Source organism: Typha angustifolia, chromosome 12 (assembly GCF_048772165.1).
Source record: "Typha angustifolia cultivar Huaian chromosome 12, ASM4877216v1, whole genome shotgun sequence".
Taxonomy (NCBI): Eukaryota; Viridiplantae; Streptophyta; class Magnoliopsida; order Poales; family Typhaceae; genus Typha; species Typha angustifolia.
Genome location: NC_133250.1, coordinates 4,934,230 through 4,959,662, shown reverse-complemented (window position 1 = coordinate 4,959,662; position 25,433 = coordinate 4,934,230). Strand labels below are relative to the sequence as shown.

Here is a 25,433-nt window from a genome sequence, read left to right as displayed (position 1 = left end):
CCAACAGATTGGGTGTTTCAAGTTGAATAATATTTTGATTATCAAGTTACAATGGAAGATGCAAAAGTCCAGATGGCAAGCTTTCACCTCCAAGGAACGGCATTGCATTGGTATAAGTCGATAATTTCATGGTGGTGGATTTATCGAATGGGTTATTTTTTGTAGGAGGATTACACGTAGATTTGGGACAGTAGCATATGAAGATTTTGTTGCCACATTAAGTAAGATGGTTCAGAGGAGTTCTTTATTGGAGTACCAAGCTGAGTTTGAAAAAGTTAGTAGTCATTGTGAGCCACCGTGACCCGAACGTACATTGATGAGTACATTTATTTTAGGGCTGCGAAAAGGGATACAAGCGGATATTCGTGCTCTATGTCTTACTACTCTTGAGGAGGTCTTTGAGAAGGCCATGAGGATAGAACAAAAGCATAGGGCTCTAAAGATGGCAACGAAAACCAATTGGGGCAATCGAGATAGGCGGTTCGCACCTAGAATACCGGCTGAAAATTCTATGGTTTCAAAAACAGCGGCTGCGACTACTAGACCACGACCACTTTTGAGACCTTCTTCCGATATTAGAGGAGGCACTAGAACCCCCCGTTCGAACTCTCACACCTGCCTAGGTGGAGGAGCGAAGGGCCTTTTCTTTTGATGTGATGAGCGTTTCACCCCGAGTCATCGGTGTTTTAAACCGATCGGGAGTGTGATGCTTATTGATGGTCCTGAGGAGGATGAGTGAGATTGATGATGATGGAGAGTGTCCAGAGGAGACCCATGAGGAGACCGATGAGGAGGGCGTGGAGGAAGATCATTAGAATCGAAGGAGGGATCATCAACCATTCATGGTACACCCTCCTCTGGTTAGACAAGGACTTGGGCATGATCCGGATCGAGACAACGGTATCTGTGGGCAAATCATGCGTCTCGAAATCCCCAAGTTCAAAGGTGGCGATCCGATCGATTGGTTGTATAGGGCAGAGCAATTCTCCACATACCAAGGTACGGCGGAAGAATACAAGGTGACGCTTGCGAGCTTCCACCTTGAAAATGCAGCGCTTCATTAGTTTCGAGCAACCATTGCCAATGAGGCTATTGAAACTTGGACTGATTTTTGCACCAATATTACGCAACGATTTGGAGCGTTGGGGTATGAAGACTTCAATGCTCTCCTCTCAAAGACGGTGCAAAAGACCATGGTTAGGGCATACCAAGAAGAGTTTGAGAGGATAAGTAGCCGATGTCAACCCCCATGGACGGATCAGCAACTTCGCAGCACCTTCATCTCCAGGCTACGAGGAGACATACAAGTTGACATGAGGGCTTTAAGGCCTAGAACTTTAAAGGAGGCCTTCGAAGATGTGGTGCTACTGGAAGACAAACACAGGGCCATTAAGTTACACCTGAAACATAATTGGACGAGCCATGGAAACAGCAATCAAGCTCAACCAACCATAGCGGTAGGAAATATTACCGGAGTACCAAGAACCATTGCTGCAATGGTGCCTCCTCAAGCGCCCCTAAAGCCATCCCAATATGTGAAGTACGCACTAAGTGGTCCGGGACGAGCACTCACACCTGCTCAAGTGGAGGAACGAAGAGCCAAAGGCCTATGCTTTCATTATGATGAGAAGTTTGTACCCGGGCATCGCTGCGCTAAACCGATGGGATCGGTGATGCTAATCGACGGATTGGAGGAGGCTGAGGATGAGATTGCAGATGAAGATGAGGGTGTGGCTGGACAACAAGGAGGAGTAGCTAAGGAGCGACCTATGGAGGACATGATGGCCGAGATCTCCCTCCACGCCTATTCTGGGACAGCCACACTAAGGACTTTGCGGGTGAACGGTGTAATCAAGACATCTATAGTGAGAATCTTGATCGACACCGAGTCCACCCACAACCTCATTGACTAGAGGCTCCTTAGGAAGATTAGGGTTGAGTAGAAACCCACGAAAGGATTCGATGTGATGATTGGAGATGACACCACGTTGCGGGCAAATTTTATTTGTGGAGGTGTGGAGTTGAAGATGCAAGGCCAATTTTTCACATTGGATATTTATCCGTTGGCCTTGCGAGGTGCCGACATTGTTTTGGAGACTCAATGGCTTCAAAGTTTGGGGTCCGTGACATTTGATTTTACAAGCCTCACATTGACATTTTGGAGGAATGACCAGAGAGTGTTGCTAGATGGAAGTCAACCGTTGTTTGAACTTCCAAACATAGGGGATACAAAGGAGCTCGCTTCTTTCTCGACACCAACCTTTCCTTTCTTCTCAGATCTATGGAGAGCCAGCGTAGAGGATAATGATCTGGTCTGACTCATGGAGGAGCTGAGAGAGAACCCATCAAGCCACCCCGAGCACGAGGAGCACGATAGGTTAGTGCTCGAGCGCGGGCGGATCAAGGTACCCGAGAACGAAGAGCTACGGAGACTATTGATAGCACACTTCCATGATACTCCTATAGCAAGTCATGAAGGGGTATTACATACCTACAAGCGGCTGGCCGAAAACTGTACATGGACAACGATAAAGACGGACGTAAAAAAGTATGTACGTGAATATCAAATCTATCAATGAGTCAAATCGGAGACACTCAAGCCCAGCAGGCTGTTGCAACCACTGCCTATATCGGAGCGTATTTGGGAGGACATCTCCATGGACTTCATCGAAGGGCTGTCGGAGGTTTGAGGACAATCGGTGGTGTTCGTTGTGGCGGATAGACTGAGCAAATATGCTTATTTCATAGCATTGACATACCCGTTTTCAGTGAAAAAGGTTGCTAAAATTTTTGTTCAGGAAGTGGCGCACTTGCATGGGATGCCTAGGACGATCGTGTGAGACCGAGATTGCATCTTCATTAGCGAGTTTTGGTCCGAGTTCTTCAGATTGCAAGGGACTCAAGTCAACCTTGGTTCAGCTTTTCACCCCGAGACGGATGGCCAAACCGAGGTGGTGAATCGTGGACTAGAGCAATACTTGCGATGCTTTATGGTGGACCGACCAAAGGATTGGGTCAAATTCTTTTCATAAGCCGAGTGGTCATACAATACCGCTCATCACTCTAGCATCGGCATGACCCCCTTTGAGGTGGTTTATGGGTGCACTCCCCCTGTCTTGCGTGCCTACGATAGACTTGCAGCGGCGAATAGGACCGAGCTCGACTTGGAACTTGCTAATCGAGATAAAACCTTGAGACGGCTCAAGATTCATCTAGCAATAGCCCAAAACCGCATGAAGCAGACTCCTGACAAAGGCCGGCGTGAGTGAGAGTTTGAGGTGGATCAATTGGTGTTCATTCAAGCTCAACCGTACCGGCAATCCACATTGAGGCCAATTTTGAACCAGAAGTTGGGTCACAAGTACTATGGTCCGTACCGAGTGCTACAATGAATTGGTCTAGTAGCTTACCGGTTGGACCTACCTGAGGGGACCATGATCCATCCGGTTTTCCACGTATCGGCATTGAAGGCCCAGATCGAGCCTAACCATGTGGTGGGTTCGGCCTTGCCCGAACTAATGGAGGAAGATGGTCCAACTGAATCGGTCCGAGTCTTAGGCCGCAAGAGAAGATGCCATGAATCCAAATTGGAGACCGAAGTGCTGATAGAGTGTCTAGGCAAGCCCACTGACGAGTCTACCTGGGAGCTAGAGTTAGATATAATGGATCGCTTCCCAAAATTCAAACCTTGAGGATAAGGTTGCCGAAGTGTGGTGGATTGATATGATTTAGACTTCACCGATGTCATCTCAAGCATGGATATACTTTAGGGATGTCTTTGACTTTTGTTTTAGTGTTTAATTCTAGAAAAATAACTTTTCTGTATGTCACGTTCGAATGCGGGTGGAGTGCGTTCGAACACCCGCATTAGGTTCACACATTCAAAGAGTGTGAATTGTGTGTTCGAACGCGCCTACGAACGTCTGCATCGCGTTCGCAAATTCAGAGAAGTGAGAAATGTGTACGTTCGAACACGATCGGGCGCGTTCGAACACGATCGGGCATGTTCGAACGCGGTCGGCGAAAATACACTGTTTAGGGTTATTTTTGAATTGTTGGTTAGCCTCTAAAGGTGTGGATGGCAACCATGGAGTCATTATTGATTAATTGAGTATTTTGCCTTGTCTCTTTCATCTTCTTCTCTCCCATTCTCTCGATCCCTGGCGATGCCGCTTCTAACCTCCCTCGACTGACCAATCACTCACTCCTCTCCCTTCTTCCAATCTATCACACACTTGCCCTAACTCTTCCATCATCCATAACCCTTCCAGCACCACTTATTCACAGGTGCCACCCCATTAACGTCGGTCTACCACCATCCACCATCATCTAGGATCTCGTACCTCCATCCTCGGATCCTAAGACAGACCCCTGATGTTCGTCCACTAACCAGACGATATCTCGAGATCCCTATATTTGATTCGCCCGAAGCTTAATTTGTTGGAAACTCTTTTCCGGGGCTACAACATATCAAAATTTCACATCGATTCGATGGCGGCATCTTTTGGATCTATTTTCAAAGTTCTGTGTCAGATCCTATCTAGATCTGAAAATCAGAATAGATCGAGCCTTAGCCTAAATGGGAGATCGTACCACTAACCCTATTATATTATAAAAAAATAAAATATTCCATCAATTTCAAATAAATTTTTTATATTTTCTAAATTACTCTTATCTCACTTGACTTTTAACATTGAAAAGATAATAGTCCTAGATCTATTGGTCTTACGGGATTGCGTATTTGAATGCGATTTTAGGTTTTAAAGGCTTGATTTGATCCTACTTTGTTAGAAATTGATATTTTGATTTATCTCAGAACTGCTAGGTTTTATAATTAAGTTAACTGAATTGTCTAGTTAAATTAGGTGTGGTTTGGTACATTTTAGTAAACAGAGGTCGTAAACAATGAAAAGGGAGCACTTTATTTTTAATATAATTAAGATGTTGGTTGGTATTTGTGCTTTTCTCCTATAAGACCACACCTTGTAATTGTCAAAGAGCTGCACGTACGGACTGAGTATTATTACAATTCTTGACTAGAGTTTGGATGGAATCTAAATTAACTCGGTATGGGACAGTGCTAGTTAACCCAAGACGGATCTTAGATTAAGCAACACCCTTATCCTATTTAGCGTACAAATTAGGCCAGGTTGGATTCGGTTGGACCCAGCTCAAAAAAACGGGGCCCACAGATTGAGTTAGTCCCTTAACCTTCCGTCGCAAGACCGGGATACTTTCCATGACAGCACTGCTTCACGCAGATTATAAACCTGATGTTGTTTATTAATGTGCTGCGCTCGAAGAAGAAGTCGACTTTTCTTTGTTGCGAAGAAGAAGTCGACTTTTCTTTGTAGGAAGACAGCGCATCAGGAGTTCGGAACTTATCGGATACTGGAAGCATTACTACTGAGTAAAGTTTTTAGGAAATTTATAAAGATCACCCTATCCTTTGTTTTTATTATTAGTTACATCCTGCTATATGAATATTTAGCAGTTAATTTTACTCTTAACAACGGCTTTTGAAATTGAGAATATTCTGTTACTTTTAAAATAAAGTTGATACGATTTAGACTTCACCGACGTCGTCTCGAGCATGGATTCACTTTACGAGTATTTTTATTTCATATTTTAGTGTTTAATTTCCATTAAAATAAGTTTTCTGTAAGTCACGTTCGAACGCGGTCGGGCGAGTTCAAACGCGGTCGGGCGAGTTCGAACGCGGTCGGTGAAAATTATGTTTTTAGGGTTAATTTGAGTTGTTGGTTAGCCTATAAAAGGATGTGGAAGGCAACCAAAGTCAGGATTGAATATTGAATATTGAGATTGAGTTTTGCCTTGCCTCCTTCGTCTTCTTCGCTCCCGTTCTCTCAATCCCCGGCGACGCCGCTTCTAACCTCCCTCAACCGGCCAATCACCCTAGTCCCTTAGGGGTGGCCCTCTCCTCCCCCTTCTTCCAATCTATCCAACACTTGCCCTAACCCTTCCATCAACCATAACCCTTTCACCACCACTTTTTACCGGTGCCACCCCATTAACGCCGGTCCACCTTCAACCACCATTACCTAGGATCACGTACCTCCATCCATGGATCCAAAACAGATCATCCTGACGTTCGTCCACTAAACGGACGATATCTCAAGATCCCCAACCCCGATTCGCCTGAAATTTGTTGGAAAGCTCTTTTACGGGGCTACAACATATCAAAATTTCACGTCGATCCGACGGCGGCATATTTTGCGATCTTATTTGAAAGTTCCATGCCAGATCTAGTCCAATTCTGAGAATCGGAAGAGATCGATCCTTAGCCCATAAGGAGAGATCGTATCAAGCTGGTATCAGAGCTCCATAGCCTGAGGCGTGATCGTATCAAGCCTGGTATCAAAGCCACCGTTCCTCGGACAAGCGCTTCCTATGACGACCACCAGATCCATGGCTGCACGGCAAGATGATGAAGAAGAGATTCTCCCAATAGAGGAGAGAGAAACGGTTGCAGGGACTTCCACCCACGGAACCGCCCGATCTATTCGGAATATGGAAGAACCTAGCATTCAAGCCGTATTGGGGTCTCTTTTCGAGCAAATGGCCATCAATAATCAAATGATGATAGAGATGACGCGGGAACTACGGGCGACAAGGGAAGCAATGGCGAACGGGAACGCACCCTCGACCCCATGACGCGAGTCCACCCCCTTGAACCCACCGCCACCGGTTCAGCCTTTGCAACCACAAGAGCCGCTGCTACCACCACCCTATGGGCAGAGGCAAGCGAGGATGGTTACACCAGGTCTAGTTGCGGGTGAACCCATCCAATGAGCAAACCACTATGGAGACCACCTTGGAGATCAAGATCCGTGGGCGGGTCAACACGATCCGGAACCATGGCGAGTTAATCAAAACCGAAGGAGGGATCATCAACCCTTCATGGTGCATCCTCCCCCGGTTAGACAAGGACTTGGACATGATCCGGAATGAGACAATGGCATCCGTGGACAAGTCGTGTGTCTTGAATTCCCCACGTTCAAAGGTGGTGATCCGATCGATTGGTTGTATAGGGCAGAGGAATTCTTTGCATACCAAGGTACGGCAGAAGAATACAAGGTGACGCTTGCGAGCTTCCACCTTGAGGATGCGGCGCTTCATTGGTTTCGAGCAGCCAATGCCATAGAGGCCATCGAAACTTGGGCTGAATTTTGCGCCGATATCACATGGTGATTTACAGCATCAGGGTATGAAGACTTTGATGCTCTCCTCTCAAAAACAGTGCAAAAGACTACGGTTGGGACATACCAAGAAGAATTTGAGAGGATTAGTAGCCGATGTCATCCACCATGGACGGATCAGCAACTTCGCAGCACCTTCATCTCCGGGCTACGGTGTGACATACAAGCCGATGTGAGGGCTTTAAGGCCTAGAACCTTAAAGGAGGCCTTCGAGGATGCAATGCTTATGGAAGAGAAACATAGGGCCATGAAGATACACCTGAAACAGAGTTGGACGAGCCAAGGAAGCCGCAGTCAATCCCAACCAACCATAACGGCAGGAAACATCACCGGAATACCAAGAGTTGCTGCTATAGTGGTACCTCCTCGAGCACCCTTGAAGCCATCCCAAGATGTGAAGTATGCACCTAGAGGTCCGGGACGACTACTCACACCTGCCCAAGTAGAAGAAAGAAGGGCCAAGGGCCTATGCTTCCGTTGTGATGAGATGTTTGTACCCGGGCATCGCTGTGCTAAACCGATGGGATCGGTGATGCTAATCGATGGATTGGAGGAAGCTGAGGATGAGTTTGAAGCTGAAAGTGCAGATGTGGCTGGACATCAAGGAGAAGAAGCTGAGGAGTAACCCGTGGAGGACATGATAGCCGAAAATCTCCCTCCACGCCTATTCGGGGACAGCTGCGCCAAAGACCTTGCGGGTGAACGGTGTAGTCAAGAAAACCGTAGTGAGAATCTTGATTGACACCGGGTCCACCCACAACTTCATTGACAAGAGGCTCCTTAGGAAGATTGGGTTTGAGTCAGAACCCACGGAAGGGTTCGATGTGACAATCGGAGATGGTACCACATTGCGAGCAGATTTTATTTGTGGAGGTGTGGAATTGAAGGTGCAAGGCCAAATTTTCACATTGGATCTCTATCCGTTGGCCTTGCAAGGTGCCGATATTGTTTTGGGAACCCAATGGCTTCGAAGCTTGGGGCCCGTGACATTTGATTTTACAAGCCTCACATTGACATTTTGGAGAAATGACCAGAGAGTGCTGCTGGATGGAAGTAAACCGCTGCTTGGACTTCCAAACGAAAGGGACGCAAGGGAGCTCGCTTCCTTCTCGGCACCCACCTTTCCTTTCTTCTCAGATCTGCGGAGAGCCAGTGCAGAGGATAGTGAGCTGGTTCGACTCATGAAGGAGTTGAGAGAGAACCCCTCAAGCCACCCCGAGCACGAGGAGCGCGATGGGTTAGTACTAGAGTGCGGGCGAATCAAGGTACCCCAGAATGAAGAGCTACGGAGACTATTGATAGCACACTTCCATGATACTCCTATAGTAGGTCATGAAGGGGTATTACGTACCTACAAGCGGCTGGCCCAAAATTGTATATGGATAGCGATGAAGACGGACGTGAGGAAGTATGTGCGTGAATGTCAAATCTGCCAACGAGTCAAATCGGAGGCACTCAAGCCTAGCGGGCTGCTGCAACCACTACCTATACCGGAGCGTATTTGGGAGGATATCTCCATGGACTTCATCGAGGGGCTGCCGGAGGTTCGGGGATAATCGGTGGTGTTTGTTGTGGTGGATAGACTTAGCAAATATGCTCATTTCATAGCATTGTCTCACCCGTTTTCAGCGAAAAGGGTTGCTAAAATTTTTGTGCAGGAAGTAGCACGCTTGCATGGGATGCCTAGGATGATCGTGTCAGACCAGGATCGCATCTTCATCAGTGAGTTTTGGTCCGAGTTCTTCAGATTGCAAAGGACTCAAATCAACCTTAGTTCAGCTTATCACCCCGAGACGGATGGCCAAAGAGGTGGTGAATCATGGACTGGAGCAATACTTGTGATGCTTTGTGGCGGACTGACCAAAGGATTGGGTCAAATTCCTTCCATGGGCTGAGTGGTCATACAATACTACTCATCACTCTAGCATTAGCATGACCCCCTTTGAGGCGGTTTATGGGCGCACTCCCCTTGTCTTGCGTGCGTAGAATAGACTCGCAGCGGCGGATAGGACTGAGCTTGACTTGGAGCTTGTTGATCGAGATGAAACATTGAGACGGCTCAAGACTCACCTAGCCACAGCCCAAAACCGCATGAAGCAAACTCATGACAAAGGCCGACGTGAGTGAGAATTTGAGGTGAATCAATTGGTGTTCGTTCGAACTCAACCGTATTAGCAATGCACATTGAGGCCAATTTTGAACCAAAAGTTGGGTTACAAGTACTACGGTCCGTATCGGGTGCTACAACGAATCGGTCCAGTAGCTTACCGGTTGGACCTACCTGAAGGAACCAGGTTACATCCAGTCTTCCATGTATCAGTATTGAAGGCCCAGATAAGGCCTAACCATGTGGTGGGTTCGGCCTTATCCGAACCAATGGAGGAAGATGGCTCCACTGAACCAGTCCGAGTCTTAGGCCGTAGGAGAAGACGCCATGGGTCCAGATTAGAGACTGAAGTGCTGATTGAGTGGCTAGGCAAACCTACTGACGAGTCTACATGGGAGCTAGAGTCAGATATCATGGATCGCTTCCCAAATTTCAAACCTTGAGAACAAGGTTGCGGAAGCATGGTGGATTGATACGATTCGGACTTCACCGACGTCGTCTCGAGCATGGATTCACTTTAGGAGTGTTTTTATTTCATGTTTTAGTGTTTAATTTCTATTAAAATAAGTTTTCTGTAAGTCGTGTTCGAACGCGATCGGGTGAGTTCGTTCGAACGCGGTCGATGAAAATTGTGTTTTTAGGGTTAATTTGAGTTGTTGGTTAGCCTATAAAAGGATGTGGAAGGCAACCAAAGTCAGGATTGATTATTGAATATTGAGATTGAGTTTTGCCTTGCCTCCTTCGTCTTCTTCGCTCCCGTTCTCTCAATCCCCGGCAACGCTGCTTCTAACCTCCCTCGACCGGCCAATCACCCTAGTCCCTTAGGGGTGGCCCTCTCCTCCCCCTTCTTCCAATCTATCCAACACTTGCCCTAACCCTTCCATCAACCATAACCCTTTCACCACCACTTTTTACCGGTGCCACCCCATTAACGCCGGTCCACCTTCAACCACCATTACCTAGGATCACGTGCCTCCATCCACGGATCCAAAACAGATCATCCTGATGTTCATCCACTAAACAGATGATATCTCGAGATCCCTAATGCCGATTCGCCTAAAACTTAATTTGTTGGAAAGCTCTTTTACGGGGCTACAACATATCAAAATTTCACGTCAATCCGACGGCGACATATTTTGGTATCTTATTTGAAAGTTCCGTGCCAGATCTAGTCCAGATCTGAGAATCGGAAGAGATCGATCCTTAGCCCATAAGGAGAGATCATATCAAGCTGGTATCAGAGCTCCATAGCCCGAGGCATGATCGTATCAAAAATATAAAAAACGTTATTCAAAATATTTTCATAGTACTAAAGTTAATTTGTAATTTATAGTTAAGAAAACTAATAAGTAATAAAACAGGTTATTTTTATGACATTTAAAGTAAAGTGCAGGTTAAATGATAAATATTTATAGGGTTAATTACGCGGACACTCCCTGAACTATACCCAGTTTTCACGGAGACCCCCTAAACTTTTTTAGGTTACAATGTCACCCCTAAACTTTCGGGCAAAGTGAAATGGTTAACGGCAGTGATAAAAAATGCGTAATGATCAACTATACCCCTAGTAAGTTAATTATGTCATTAATTTAACTAACAAAAATAAATTATTTATGAAATTACATATATACCCTCAATGAACTTATAGTTTTTTAAGGCCCCACTTTCCCCTTTTCATGTACTTGCTTTTCCTCCTTCATGAAACCGACGAGAAATCGAACCTAGTGAACCCTAACAGACGATATCAGCCAGCAAACCAACTCGCCAATGTAGCGATCTTCCCACATTGTGATCGTAAAGGAATTCTCTGACTATTGGCAAGTGATTTCATTCTTGTAAAAGCCAGAAAAGATTTGGCCGTTAAGGTAAGAAAAAGCAAAGCGATCTCATCATATTTTTAATCTCTGAGATGTATTTTGTGTCGTATATGCATGGTAGTGATCTCACGCAACTTTTCATCTTGGAAACCCTACAATGTATAGTTAAATCTTGTCTGTCTTGGTATGGGCACTTTGTATGTCATGGATTTCTGGGGATTGGGATTTGTATAAAGGAGATTAATTTTGGCATGCATTTGTAATCTCTAGATGTCCTAAAGGGAGTAAAAGAATAGTTTTGGAACTTTATAATCTATACTCATATTGTGTATAGTGTTTGAGTTGAAAGTTTATACTGTTCCATTTTTTATTAGGTTACTGATTTAGGGTATAATCTTATAATGGTCATTTTTTTATGGTATTACCAATAGATGTGTGATCTTACTCATACTTTGGCTATACATTATGGTAGAAGATTTGTAGAGGAACCCTATAAGCATTATCTATATAGTGAAATTAAGTATACAGATGTTGATCCTAATATGATGTTATATATTGAAATGATGGACATTTTAGAAAAGTTAGAATTACCAACTACAAACAAGATTTATTATATGTACCCTAGGATAGATTTCTTTGGATTTGTCCAAGTAAAAACAAATAGTGATGTGCTGCTAATGTTTAGCCAACATAGTCCCTCAACTATTTTTCAAGTTTATATTGAGAGGCCTATAATTGAGGGGCCTATAGTTGAGGGACCAATAGTTGAGAGACCTGATACACCTTACTGGAGTCTTTTCTTATTGTACTAGTTATTTATTTCAGGAAAAAATAAGGTTTCTGTATGTCACATTCGAACGCGGGAGGGGGTGCGTTCGAACGCCCTTACAAATGTCTGTAGGCGTTCACATCGATAGAGAACGCAAATTATGCGTTCGAACGCCCGCGCGTGAATGCCTACATACGTTCGCATTGACCGAGAACACAATTTGTGTGTTTGAACGCAGTCGATCCCGTTCGAATGTGGTCAACGAGAATCCACTGTCTCTACGGTTAATAATTATCATTTTTGACTTGTTTGGTTAGCCTCTTAAGGTGTGGATGGTAACCAAAAATAGGATGATGAATGAGTTTTGATATCTATCTCCTTCTATCCTCTTTATCCTAATCTCCCTACCCCTTTCTTTAAGCCCTAGCCGTGTGCCATCTTGACGTCGGTGTTCTTCTAACCTCCCTCGTTTATCAAGTCCTCCTTCCTCCATAGGATCTCAGCTACTTCTCCCCCTTCATCCTTATCACCTCCACCCGTCACCACCACCATCATCCCACTTTTGCGTATTTTCATCCCAATTGCAGTTCGAATTTGCAAAGAGCGTAAATACGAAAAACGTAGATCAAGAAGTTGGCGATCTTATCCAATTGGTTTGATATTATTTAGATATCTATAAAATATTCTGCGAATATTTTTTTGAAACTGCACATAGCTGGATTTAGCTAATTAAATAAAATCCTAACATACGAAGACTTTGACTAAACCACATAAGAATAATAAATAAGATAACTAGACTTGATCTTTCAAGCCCAATGTCTTTTGAGGTGATCCGATCTAGTCTAAATCACATTAAGACCTATAGTTGAAGATGAGGGACCTATAGTTGAAGATGAGGGACCTATAGCTGAAGATGAGGGACCTACAGCTGACAATGAAATGAGCGTAAGAAAAGGCAAAAAATAGATTGAGGAAGAAGAACTGTCAGACAGTTAAATGGGTGGTGAACATTTAGATGATAATTCTAAAGACAGCTATAAATAGATTGATAGCTCATAGACAAAAGAAAAAACCTTCAATGGAAAAAGGAGATTCACCTCATGGTGCAGATTTTTTAGATAATGATCAATAGTCAGATAGTAGTAATGACATACAAACCATTCCTTACTCTTCAGATGATGAAAAAACACAACTATTTGAAGAATATCATGACAAGGTATTGGAAACTCCCAAATTGAAGCTGAGAATGATTTTTCCAATTATAACAGCCTTTAGAAAGTTGTTAAAAGAGTATCACATTAAAAATGGCTATGAATTCAAGTATTTAAAGAATGAAAGCTCAAAGGTGACTATTATTTGTAAAAAAGAATGTGGGTTTAGTTTACATGCTTCTCCAATGCAAGATAGCTCATCTTTCCAAATCAAGAGCTTGTCTGCACCTCATAGCTGTGGGAGAGTCTATCAAAATAAGATTGTGACCTCTGAATGGCTGTCTAATAAGTATTTGAATAGATTGAGTAATAATCCTAATTGGAGTGTTAAATATATGCAGAAGACAATTAGAAGAGAATAGTTGTTGAATGTTTCTAGTATGCAGGTGTATAGGGCTAAGAAGAAAGCATTGGAGATTATAGAGGGCAATCATAGAGAGCAATATTCAAGGGTGAGGGATTATTACTTCATGGTGATGAAGACTAATCCTCGTAGCACAGCATTGGTAAAGGTTGAAAGACTACCCAAGGGTGGTTTAGTAATTTTTCAAAGATTATTCATCACATTTGCTGCCTAGGTAAAAGGATTTGTACAAGGGTGCAAACCTATAATTGATCTTGATGCTTGCCATCTAAAAGGGCCATTTGGAGGTCAATTTATCCATGTTGTTGGAAGAGATGTCAATAATCAAATGTACCCTTTAGCGATTACTGCTATAGAGAGTGAATGCACAAGTAGCTGGACATGGTTCCTAGAAATTTTAATTCAAGCAATTAGCAATGATGATCAAAATAGATAGACTTTTATATCTGATAGGCAGAAGGTAATATAATTAGAAACATATTTTTAAATTTGTTAGCTACAATTATATCTGATATGTATCTACAATTTTTTATTTTGTTATTGCAAGGCTTGGTTCAAATCTTTGAAATTTTTTTGCCAAATGTTGAACACCGATATTGTATGAGGCATATGTATGTCAATTTCAATAAAGTTTTTAATGGAAAGCAATATAAATATCTGATACGGAAGACTGCTAATTCATACACTATTCAAGACTTTGAAAAGAGAATGGATGAAATAAAATCTCTCAATCAGGCTGCCTATGATTGGATTATGAAAGAAAACCCTAAATATTGGGCAAGATGCATATTTAGCCAACATAGTAAATGCAATAAAGTGGCCAACAATATGAATGAGAGCTTTAATAACTAAATTAGGGATACAAGGGACAAACCAATTATTACAATGCTTGAGATGAAAAGGAGACAGATCATGACTAGATATCAAGATAGAAAGCAGTTTGGTTTGAAGCAATATGGCACTTTGACACCTAAGGCCAAGAGTAAGCTAGAGAAAAACAAGAAAAAAGCAAGAAGATTTGAAGTTATATATGCTGGAAGGAGAATATTTGAGGTCGCTGCAGCTTTGAGTATATTTATAGTTGACCTTGGTAAACAAAAATGCAGTTGTAAAAAGTGGGATCTGATAGATATACCTTGCCCACATGCAGTTGCATCTATATTTTTTTGACAGAAGAGAACTAGAAAATTATGTCCATGAATGCTTCCATTTGTCAACTTATCTGAGGTCGTATGATCACATGATAAATCATATATTAGATCAAAAGATGTGGGACCATTGCAATTATGACCCTATACAATCACCTTTCCTAAGAAGACAGCCAGGTAGGCCTAAAAAAGTAAGAAGGAAAGGTATAGATGAGCCAAAAAAACCCCCTCAGAGTCGGAAAATATTTTACAACATTAAGGTGTAAGAAATGCAATCAACATTGACATAATGTAAGGACTTGTGGACAATCAACAAAGAGACAAGTAATCACTTTCACTTATTTCTGTACAATAATTACTTTTTTCCTATACCGTCATATTTTTCACTTATTGTGGGTTATGCTTAAAATTTTAGTGGTCTACCAGCTAGTGCATTTGCTAGTGGTGGACTAGCTAGTGTTTCGGCAGCTAGTGGTGGACCAGCTAGTGGTCCACCAACTAGTGTTCTAGCAGCTACTAGTCCACCAGGTAGTGTTCCTACATCTGTAAATGTGCCAAAAGTAAAGAGAAAGATGGTTCTTCATCTAGTAAGATATGCTACTCTCCAATTTTTAGTAAAACTATTACTGGTTCAACTTTTTTAGTAAACTGTTACTGGTTCAACTTTTTTAGGAGAACAGAAAAATCAAAAGAATTGGAGATGGAATATTTTCATCACAGCCAGACAGAACTTCTTTAGCTTTTACTATTTCAAGAGTTCCTCCCACACAAAGCAGCCAGATAGGATTTCCTCCAACACAAAGCAACCAGATAGGACTTCCTCCCATAAAAAAGCAGCCAGACAAAACTTTAGGAATTATCTGTGCTATTTTGTTTGGGAATTATCTGTGCTATTTTGTCTGAGTTTGAGATTGGACTGTTTGAGACTATATACTTGTTTATGTTAAGTGAACTCAGCAACTTGTTGATACGATCTCCCCTAGATTAAGGTTTGATCTATCCCGATTTTAGATCTTGACAAGATCTTGCACGGAATTTTAGAAGAGGATTCCTAGAAATATATTCATCGGATCAATGTGAAATTTTGATAGGTCGTAGCCTTAGAAAAGAGCTTTCCAATGAATCTAATTTTATGTGAATCGGATGGCGGGATTTGGAGATATCTTTGGATAAGTGGGTGGACATCAAGGAGTCCGTTCTTTAGATCCGTGGATGGGGGCATGGAACCTTAGGTGGATTATGGAGATGGTAGGTCGACGGTAATGGGGTGGCACCGGTAATGAAGATGGTGGTGGAAGGACTATGGATGGTGGAAAGGGTTAGGACGAAGGTAGAGAGATTTGAAGAAGGGGGAGGAGTGGGCCGCTGAAAGACCCAAACCTCCAAATACTCGTGTAAACCGCGTGGGTAAATCCTCCCACGCGGTGCAACACATGACCTGTCAGTACAAGGATTTCACAAGGCACACAACAGCATAATTTCATCATAAATAACTCAACTAAAGGAGTCCGGGTACAAGTTCCATAGGCCACAACAAGCCTTCCAAATATACATCCAAAATACTATACTAAAGTCCAGAAAGAATACAACGTTATCATCACACCCTCGTAGGGGCTTAATACAACTAACATAAGTACTGAAAAGAAAAAGCGGTTACTCCTCGCTACCCGCACCTGCGTCCCCTAGCTCTGAAATAATACCGCCATGAGGGTTGAGCTTACAGCCCAGCGAGTAGGGTCCATACAATCTAGAATAATGACATCACATGTGTATATCCAATGTATGCCTATATTTGCTAATGATAATGACATGCTTATTGAAATGACTTACCACAATTTACTAAGTCAATGCAATTGATAAAGATTACCAATCACTATCCTGGAACATGCTAGTTCCTAAACATATTATGATAAGTTCACACAGATATAAAGCTTGAGACAATCTTTTATTCATACACATCTCAATCATAGGTTTTATATGTTATGCATAGCAATAAAATAGCAGTTTAGTCATCTCATGTCTACCAAAGCAATAATCATACTTATCATCGCTCACCGAGCTATTCACCACACAGGGTAAATACTCTTAAGAAATAGTCATCCATCATCTCATACATCCAGGGGGGATATGTACACATCTAGCGGTAATGTCACCTACACGTGTATGGCAACACTACATGTGACCGGTTGTCTGTGGCCATCAGACTTAGGACCCCGGTCGTAAGCCCATATCTCACTCTCTCTAAATCATCACCGTCCTCGGTGGGAGAATCGGAACCCTCAGCTCATCAACAGACGCCCTAACCCTACGTCGTCGGGTACCGCTAGAGTTATATCCCCGCCTCACAATCATATTCTTCTATCATCATAATCTAGTCCTAACTATGCAGTATAACTACCTGAATGCCACACAGGCTTCCCGACTTCAAGTGTAGGCCGCTAATAGTATAGTCATATAAGATACACTCTACCCTTAACCTTAGGCTGAGTGAGTAGGGGTACTGCCTAGCCAGAATTCGACTACTAATGATAGGTGGAAGTGGTGTAGTGTTTATGCGTGTATAAAGCATGTTATAGTCATCATGATTATTACATTCCATATTCACAGCAATCATACATCTATGCAATGGTATACCATACGGGACACATGTAAAGCATTATCATACTAATGTTGATGTTACATTAACATTCTCATAATACTATGATGAATATGTTATAAATAACTACATATGCAAAAGATATAATAGGGAGTACCAACTGCATGCATTAATACCGACATTTTCTACAGTGTCATGACAGGTAAAATGACTGTAAATATGTTATTCTAGATTTGTATAACTCTACTCGCCTGAGGGGTCTCCACGGTATGGTAAAACTCGTCAGCTAGTCGGCTCCTCCGGAAGCCCAAAATCCTCCTCACGCGGTGTAAATCCTATTGATTCACGTAAGTAAGCCATTAGTGAACTAATAGAATTAATTATCTTATTATCACATTTATGTTTGGTACGAGTCAAGGGTATCCTAGGAATCTTATATTATCCCAAAATTAAGGATCAGGCTAATAAAGTAAGATGAAAATGATAAACATGGTTATAGGGTCCAAATGGCCCCAAATGGGCTAGGCTAGAGGCAATGGGTAGGCCCAAACCCAACTCACAAAGCAATAGGGCCTTGGTGGGCTGGGGGCCCAGCCACAGCCCACCAAGGTTGGAATAGTGGGCTGCAGACTGCAGCCCACTCCACAATGGGCTAATGGGCTGCAGCCTGCAGCCCACCCGGATCCAAGGCTAGGTGGGCTGCGGCCTGCAGCCCACCCAAGTCTAGGTGGGCTGTAGACCACTATAGCCCACTAAGGGGGAAATGGGTGGGGGTTAAACCCCCAGCCCTCCACCCCATCTCCTTCCACTCCCGATAGAAGGAGGGTGAGGCAAAGAGAAGCACCCACGAGGCTGTGGGGCTGCGGCGGCGCGGCACGAGGCCGGCGGCGCAGCGTGGGGACGACGGCGGCATGGGTCCAGCACAGCACGAGGCCGAGGAGGGGAAGGAAAAGGGGAGAAAGGAAGGAGGGGAGGAGAGCTTACCGGAGGGGGGATGGTCGGCGAGCTCGGCGGCTCCGATGGCTGTCGGCAACCACGAGAGAGAGAGAGAGATAGCGAATGGAGGGGAAGGTGAGAGGCTGGAGGTGGGAGGGCTGCGGTGAGGGAAAGAAGAGATGAGGGAGATGGGGAAGGTGGCGTGCACGGCAAAGGAAGGGAAGAAGAAGAGGAAAAGGGAGGGGGCAGGGTGGCAGGCTGACGCACGTGCTCGTCAATCAGAGAGAGAGAGATTTTCTTTTTTTTTATTTTTTTATTTTGGGGTGTTACAGCCACCCCTAAGGGACTAGGGTTAGTGGCCGGTCGAAGGAGGCTAGAGGCGGCGGAGCTGTGGGATGAGGGAATAGGAGAGAAGGAGAAGAAGAAGGTTAGGGCAAAAACTCAATTCTTTGATATCCTCTTTTTGGTTGCCATCTACCCCTTAAAAGGCTAACCAAACAATTCAAAATTAACAATTATTAACCTTAGAAACAGTGGATTTTCGCCGACCGCATTCGAATGGAGTCGAACGCTTTCAAACGCACCAAATGCGTTCGCTGTATTTGTGAACGCTTACTGGCGTTTACAAGCGCGCAAGTGCGTTTGAACGCACCCACTCGCGTTCGAACGCAACCTATAGAAATCTTATTTTTCTCTAAATAAAATACTAAAATAATAAGAAAAGACACCCATAAGGTGTTCATGCTCGAGACGACATTGGTGAAGTCCAAATCGTATCACTTGTTTATATTAAGTTAACTCAGCAACTTGTTTGTATTAAGTTAACTTATGAGATATATTGGTCAATCCTGAGCATTTTTGAATGCAGCATGTGTTTAGAGTATTATTATATGAAGCTTGTTTGGTGGTTTAATTAGATTATGTACTTGTTTATCTATGACTGTATTGGCTGTTCATGGATTGGTTGTGCAATGCTTTAGACATTTGCTTATCAGTTGTAATGCTAGTGTATTGGTTGTTGTAGCAATCTAAACAAATGAATTTCATCACAGCCAAACTATATTGGTTGTTGTAGTAATTGTAAAATTCATCCATCATTCAGATTTTAACTACTATTCTTACTTAAAAAAAGCTATACAGCAAGCTTCATATAAAATTCATTTATTTAGATTTTAACAACGGAGTCATCAATAGAGCTATACAATATAACTATTATTCTTACTTAACAAACATTACTAAAACTAATGTAACCAAAATAAGACACAAATATTTTAATTTCATCTCTCTCTTCTTTCCGGCCTCTATTTTCTTTAACAAATTATCATTTTTCTTGCAGATCTTCTCGTATCCATCTTTCATGTGCACAAGCATTCTCTCTAGATCCACTTTGTCTGCTTGTAGGATCTCAACTTTCTTAATTAACTCAGCATTCCCATAGCAAGCGATCTCAGCATTCCCAATGTCTTTACCCCTCGAAGAAGTAGGAGGATTAATCCAACAAAAAACCCACATGAAGAAGAGCTATGCAAAATAAATAAATAAATAAATAAATGGATTGTAGCAGCCTATAAATTAACACAGAAGAGAAGAGAATGTAGAAGAAAATGTAGAAGAGAAGAGAAGAGTTACTTTGAAATTAACACAACCCATAAATCTTCTTCCAAGATTATGCTTTGTAAATGAAGTTCTAATTACTACCCTTAAGCCGCAGTAGCATATAATCGACCAATTATTCATGATTTGGTGGTAGCTGTTGTTGCTACTATTGAAGGATGTCATAATTGCACGGGAGGGAGAACACAAAATGGAGGCAAGGAGGAGGGAAGAACTGAGGCAAGGAGGGATGGAGAGAATGGGAGGGCGAAAGAGGGAGGTAGAGAACAAGAGGCTTACTCTTGGCTCTGGTTGACAATAATGGTGGGAAGAAGGGTTTTGGAAAATATATTAGAGGAAAGTGGAGGGGTAAAATAGTCCATTACTGTTGGACCAAGATGAAATTTAGTTCTTTTTCCTCTAACGAGAGTATTTAAGTCATTTCGCAGCTGATGTATCTAACATGACCGCCACGTAAGCCGATTTGCTTAATTTTCCTGATGGCAAACTAACGGAAGGGTGACATTGTAACTCTTTGCAACTCTTCTAAAGTTTAGGGGTAACATTGTAACCTAAAAAAGTTTAGGGGATCTCGGTGAAAATCAGGTATAATTTAGGGGTGTCCGCATAATTAACCCATATTTATATTATTGGGTGTGAATAATAATAAAAAGGAAAGGTACGGTGCTTTTATAACTTTGTGAAGAAACTTAAATTAGGGCACCGTCTTCTTTATAAAGAAGGCAGAAACCTCGAGCGCCTTAGGGTTTTGCTTTTCCCAAAGAGGCGACACGATAAGGTCGTTGATTTCTCCACTTCGAGTCAGTAGTCTCTTCTTAGGTATATCTTGATCTCAGGTGACGTTTCCAATCTTCTCCCTACGCTGCTTTCTGGTGTTTTGTTGCTTTTATTTGTTTTTTCAGCTATTTATTTTCTCCAGTAGCGTCTGGTGGATTCAAATGTCTCTCCCTCTCTTAATCTGATATGGATCTTTCGATTCTGTTGAATTTTCTTTTATCGCCTTCACGAATCAACATTTTTCTGTTTTTCATCGATGTGGAATCTTTAGTTTGTGCTTAGATCTGAATGTCTGATACTTGCACTTCTACGGGTGTAGCTCGTATGACTTGATTCAGGTCGATCTATGAATACAGAAGCATTGAGCCATGATCTGTGTTGATTATCAACTTCCTTGTATTATATCAGCCAACTTGCTTTCTCCTTGACTAGCTTTGCAAATCTGCTAGATTTAGTGATTGTTGTTGGTAATTATGGTTTTATCTATATCTGTAAGAAATAATTATACTTTATGTTACATAGAAAAATGGACGACAGAGAGAAATGAAATTACTTGCGGCAGATCGAGACAGTGGATAGAAATATTCACTGGATTTCTTTCTCTAGCGATTAATCTTAGTTCATGTACTTCTGAAGGAGTAAAACTAGTGAGGAATACGGTGCACTTTAAGTTGGCGGAATTTTTTTTTTTTTTGGCAACTTTTCACTCAACACTTTTATGTTAGATTCTTTATGGAGAATTCTTCTGTCATGAAGAAATGTTTAGCGTGTAGTTCTCTTCAGATGTTTACTAATACTTGAGCACTTTGGACTATTTTCTAGTACCTTTGAGGCTTCGACAGTCTGAGCAATTGATTTGTTGTGTTTAATGTGATTTATTTGATTGTTTAATGGCTTATTTTCCACATGCCTGATACCTCACCTTGTAAGCTGTTTTATGATAGTTCCTCCTGGTAATTGTGGTGAGACCTCTTGAGCTTACTTGTGAAGATTGAGTCTTGTATCTTATAATTAAATACTTGAATTTGCAACCTCTCGGCTACTCCTGTGTAATCTTCTTATATGGTTAAAATTTTCACATATTGTCCTTATTATCACTTGTTCTCTGCAATTAGTTGAGATATGTCGGATGTGGAGGAGTACCGCTGTTTTATTGGTGGCCTTTCCTGGTCAACAACTGATGGAGGCCTGAAGGACGCATTTGGCAAATTTGGCCGCCTCACCGAGGCAAAGGTAATATTCTACATGGATTTTCGCTATAACATTCCTTTTTCAATTTTAGAAGTTTAATGTCTGTCCTTTCTTATGTATGTGTACTGAAACACAGAAATTTAGCATTTCAGAGCACTCATCTATTACTTATATTTAAATACATGGTCAATATGTTTGTATTACATAATCTTTGATTGAAGTACAGTGCAGAACATTGCTAGTAAAGTTTTGTTTACCTTTTATAGCCAAGCTTGGAATATTTAGATTTATACTTCCTATGCTTGCTTTGTTTTGCTTGCCTAGTGAGGACTCTCTCTCTCTCTCTCTCGTATCTACACGGGGCAATGTCTTACTTAATTCATGCAGACTTTATTGTTCGAAAATAAGTGTGGCCAGGAAAATTATGGCTGTTGGTAAGCAGAGGAAGACATGATGCCTATTGCTAACAATGTCAGAAGAAAGTCAAATGCTCAACGGCTTTTGTTTCTCCCTTAAGGCCATAATTTGAATGTACTACAAGAAAACAATGACATCTGAGACTAAATTTCTTTATTTTTCCAAATGCTTCAAAGTTCTATAAATTGGAACACAAGAAACCTTTAGTATTTGGAAGGCACAAAATCAGGTGATTGTTTTGTTTTTGTTTCTGGTTTTTTATCTCATTTTTTTGTTATAATTCAAGATATTTGCTTTGTCATTTTGCAGGTTGTTGTCGACAGGTTTTCTGGTCGATCTCGTGGTTTTGGTTTTGTGACTTTTGATGACAAGAAAGCTATGGAAGAAGCCATCGAAGCAATGAATGGAATGGATCTGGATGGAAGAGCTATAACAGTAGATAGAGCTCAACCCCAAGGGTCTAGTAGGGATCGTGATGGAGATCGTGAGTATGATCGTGATCGTGACCGTGGTCGTGGTCGTGATCGTGGTCGTGAATTTGGAGGTGGGCGTGGTTCAAATGGTGGAGAGTGCTTCAAATGTGGCAAGCCTGGGCATTTTGCTAGGGAGTGCCCATCTGGAGATGGTGCAAGAGGTGATAGATATGGTGGGAGGGATGATAGATATGGTGGTGGTGGTGGTGGTGGTGGTAATAGTCGTTATGGACCTGACCGTGGTGGGGAACGATATAATGGACGCAACAGGGATGGTGGAAGCCGTGGTGGGGCAGGGAATGATCGATACAGTCGTGATAGATCTGGTCCATATGAACGTCCAAGTGGAGGAGGCTACCGATCTTGAAATTGCTAAATGTCCAGGTATGTAAGATCCATGCTCTAGTGTAATGTGTTTTTGCCTTAATATGCAAGTCTATTTATTTGCCTTTATGCAGCCAAGGTACTAATGGTGCACTTTCAAACGATGCACCCCTGTTCTGGACTTTGTTACTGACTTTTGGTGGTGGTGTTCTGCTTTTTCTGTTTTCCTGTGGATCTACTGGGCACATTGTTCTCTTTGGCCTAGGGGCTTGGTTGGATTCCACTTGTTCAGATACGATTGTTATCTCGGATCCTTTTATGTTGTTTATTTGGTGCCGTAAACCTGCCTGACATGCTACTGGGTTTTGGTCTTTAAATCTGAGTGCCATTGGTGTTGGATTTTTGATCGTCTGATAGTATCTTTGGTTCATTGTATGTTCTTGGTCTGGATGTCTCTTTAGTACTCTATGGAGTGATACCAACTCACTGAGTAGATACCTGGTTGCTACTGGGATTATCCTTTGAGTGTCTCTCTTAGAGACTTGGAAAAATGGCTAACCAATCCAGAGAACTGCCTGAATAGAAAGGGAGCAGATATCTCTCTGGCGGGGTCTATCGACTTCAAAATGCATTGAACTTAATCATTGGGGAGAGAAAGCCGGGTAAATCTTAATTTTTTTTAACCATAATTTTTGTTTATTTATCATCCTTTAACTACGATGGTTGTGCTAACATTTTGGCAGGCTATGGTTTGGCCTTTGTGATCATTCCTGGATGCATGCTTGGCTTACTTAGTGCTAATTTTTTACTGGTTGGGCATGGGTTTGCACAATAGCGCTTGAGCTTCTCTAAAAGTGATGCTTTGCTAGGCAAGGATTTGTTATCTGGACCTTTAACCATCTAATGAAGGTGGAGACCCTCCTGCCAATGCAGGCTATGCATTTACAAGATCCTTGGGCTTCTGAGAACATTTTTGTAGTGTTACAGTTCCTTCTATTTGGCCCTTAAAAGTTCTTATTCTTGGTTTGCTTGCCTGATGTTCGGTGGCCAAGTTCTATTTTAACTCAATCTTGGCTCTTGTTAGCGGGTATATTACATCCAATTGTCCTATTGCTAGTTTTAGTCCTTTGAAATCAAGAGCATCTTTACACTGTCCCAACTCTGAAAATTTGAAACAATGCTTACTGCTGCCTCTGCAAGTCTATGAAGCTGATGCTTCCAATCAATGGTCCTTGGGTGGGTGGCTAGACTAAGTGTCTTGTTAAACAACAGTATGAACTTGTTCTTCAACATTGTGTTGGCTCAATTCCTAATGCTCTGAGAGTTCCTTGATGTCCTTATCTATATGGATGTTCTTGTAATTTTTGGTGCGACTTGATCTCTTAGCTGTTCTATGCGCATGCTTGCAATGCACAACTACTACCTGGGCTGCAAGTATATATACACAAGGTCTGGTTCATTCTCTACTGTTGTACTTATGTTGATACAAACAGGTGCAATTTGTATAACATTTTTAACCTTATCCCTTGTGAAGCCTCGTCTTTTCTTATCTCAGAGTGCCATTAGCTTTGCCAGTGAGGGTGCAGTTTTGCTATTTTGGTAGAGCAATGAAGCAATGAATTTGCATGCTATTGCCATGTGTTATTTAATTAGCATTCGTTCATTCTTCTGCCCATAGATTTTGAATATTTCTCTAGCAATACAAATTGCAAGAGTTTTCCCAGGGTTAGAGTTCTGAGAGCTTTTTCAGGGTTCGAGTTCTGCATGTAACTTGCATATGCATTTCTTTCAGTTGCCCGTTGTGGAGCTGTGGTTGCATTACACGTAATGCAACTCCAGCATTTGCTCATTGTGTAATACTTTGTGCTGATATCGTTTTTGCTGTGCTGCTATTGATGTAAGGCGTTATGAATCTTGACTGGCTAATTTTCCCTGATCATATTGCTGAGGGTTCTTTGTGAAATGAAGCTAATACTTTTTAGATACACTTAGGTTTTATTATGTCGTCGAGTCTAAATTGAACTGTTACTCTAAATTAGTGTTGAGCTATCAATTGAACTGAGATAAGTAAGTTACTAAATCATCAAACAATTTTTCTATAATAATTATGTGAGATTAGAGTACGTCTGGTTTTGCAGCGAGGTGAAGCAGAAGGTACCAAGGTTGATAGTTGGCATCATTTATGGATCTATAGTAGTAGTTATCTTGCTAACGTTTCTTTCATGATAATTTGTTAGACAATATGTACAAAAATTGATAACTGCAGCTAGGGGTGAAAACCTTATAATAAAATATAAAATCATATGTTTAACTAAATAGATATAGATATAAATTAGTTCCAATCATATGTTTAACTAAATAGATATAGATATAAATTAGTTCGCAATCGGATTTTAAACGAAAGGCATATACAAAGTACAGATATGAATTGGGGATGGATCAGAGTTTTAACCGGATATGAATATGGAC

General features: G+C 42.0%; 2 protein-coding genes and 1 pseudogene across 3 annotated transcripts; all 3 read left to right on the top strand.

Annotated features, from left to right (window-relative positions):
* The first annotated feature begins 12,991 nt into the window (after window positions 1–12,991).
* On the top strand, window positions 12,992–13,924 carry LOC140772019 (uncharacterized; annotated as a pseudogene).
* A 272-nt stretch (window positions 13,925–14,196) lies between these two features.
* LOC140772018 (uncharacterized) lies at window positions 14,197–14,658 on the top strand. The gene is made up of 2 exons (XM_073113896.1): window positions 14,197–14,326; window positions 14,417–14,658. Exons 1-2 carry the CDS (start codon window positions 14,197–14,199, stop codon window positions 14,656–14,658), a joined length of 372 nt encoding a protein of 123 aa, XP_072969997.1.
* A 5,855-nt stretch (window positions 14,659–20,513) lies between these two features.
* Window positions 20,514–23,375, top strand: LOC140771875 (glycine-rich RNA-binding protein RZ1A). Of its 2 annotated transcripts, none has more exons than XM_073113657.1 (4): window positions 20,514–20,601; window positions 21,675–21,792; window positions 22,477–23,024; window positions 23,099–23,375. In XM_073113657.1, exons 2-3 carry the CDS (start codon window positions 21,682–21,684, stop codon window positions 23,005–23,007), a joined length of 642 nt encoding a protein of 213 aa, XP_072969758.1. In that variant the 5' UTR covers window positions 20,514–20,601; window positions 21,675–21,681; the 3' UTR covers window positions 23,008–23,024; window positions 23,099–23,375. The 2 variants fall into 2 exon arrangements, with proteins under 2 accessions (XP_072969758.1, XP_072969757.1); XM_073113656.1 differs by having other exon boundaries at window positions 20,514–20,618.
* Window positions 23,376–25,433: the final 2,058 nt, after the last annotated feature.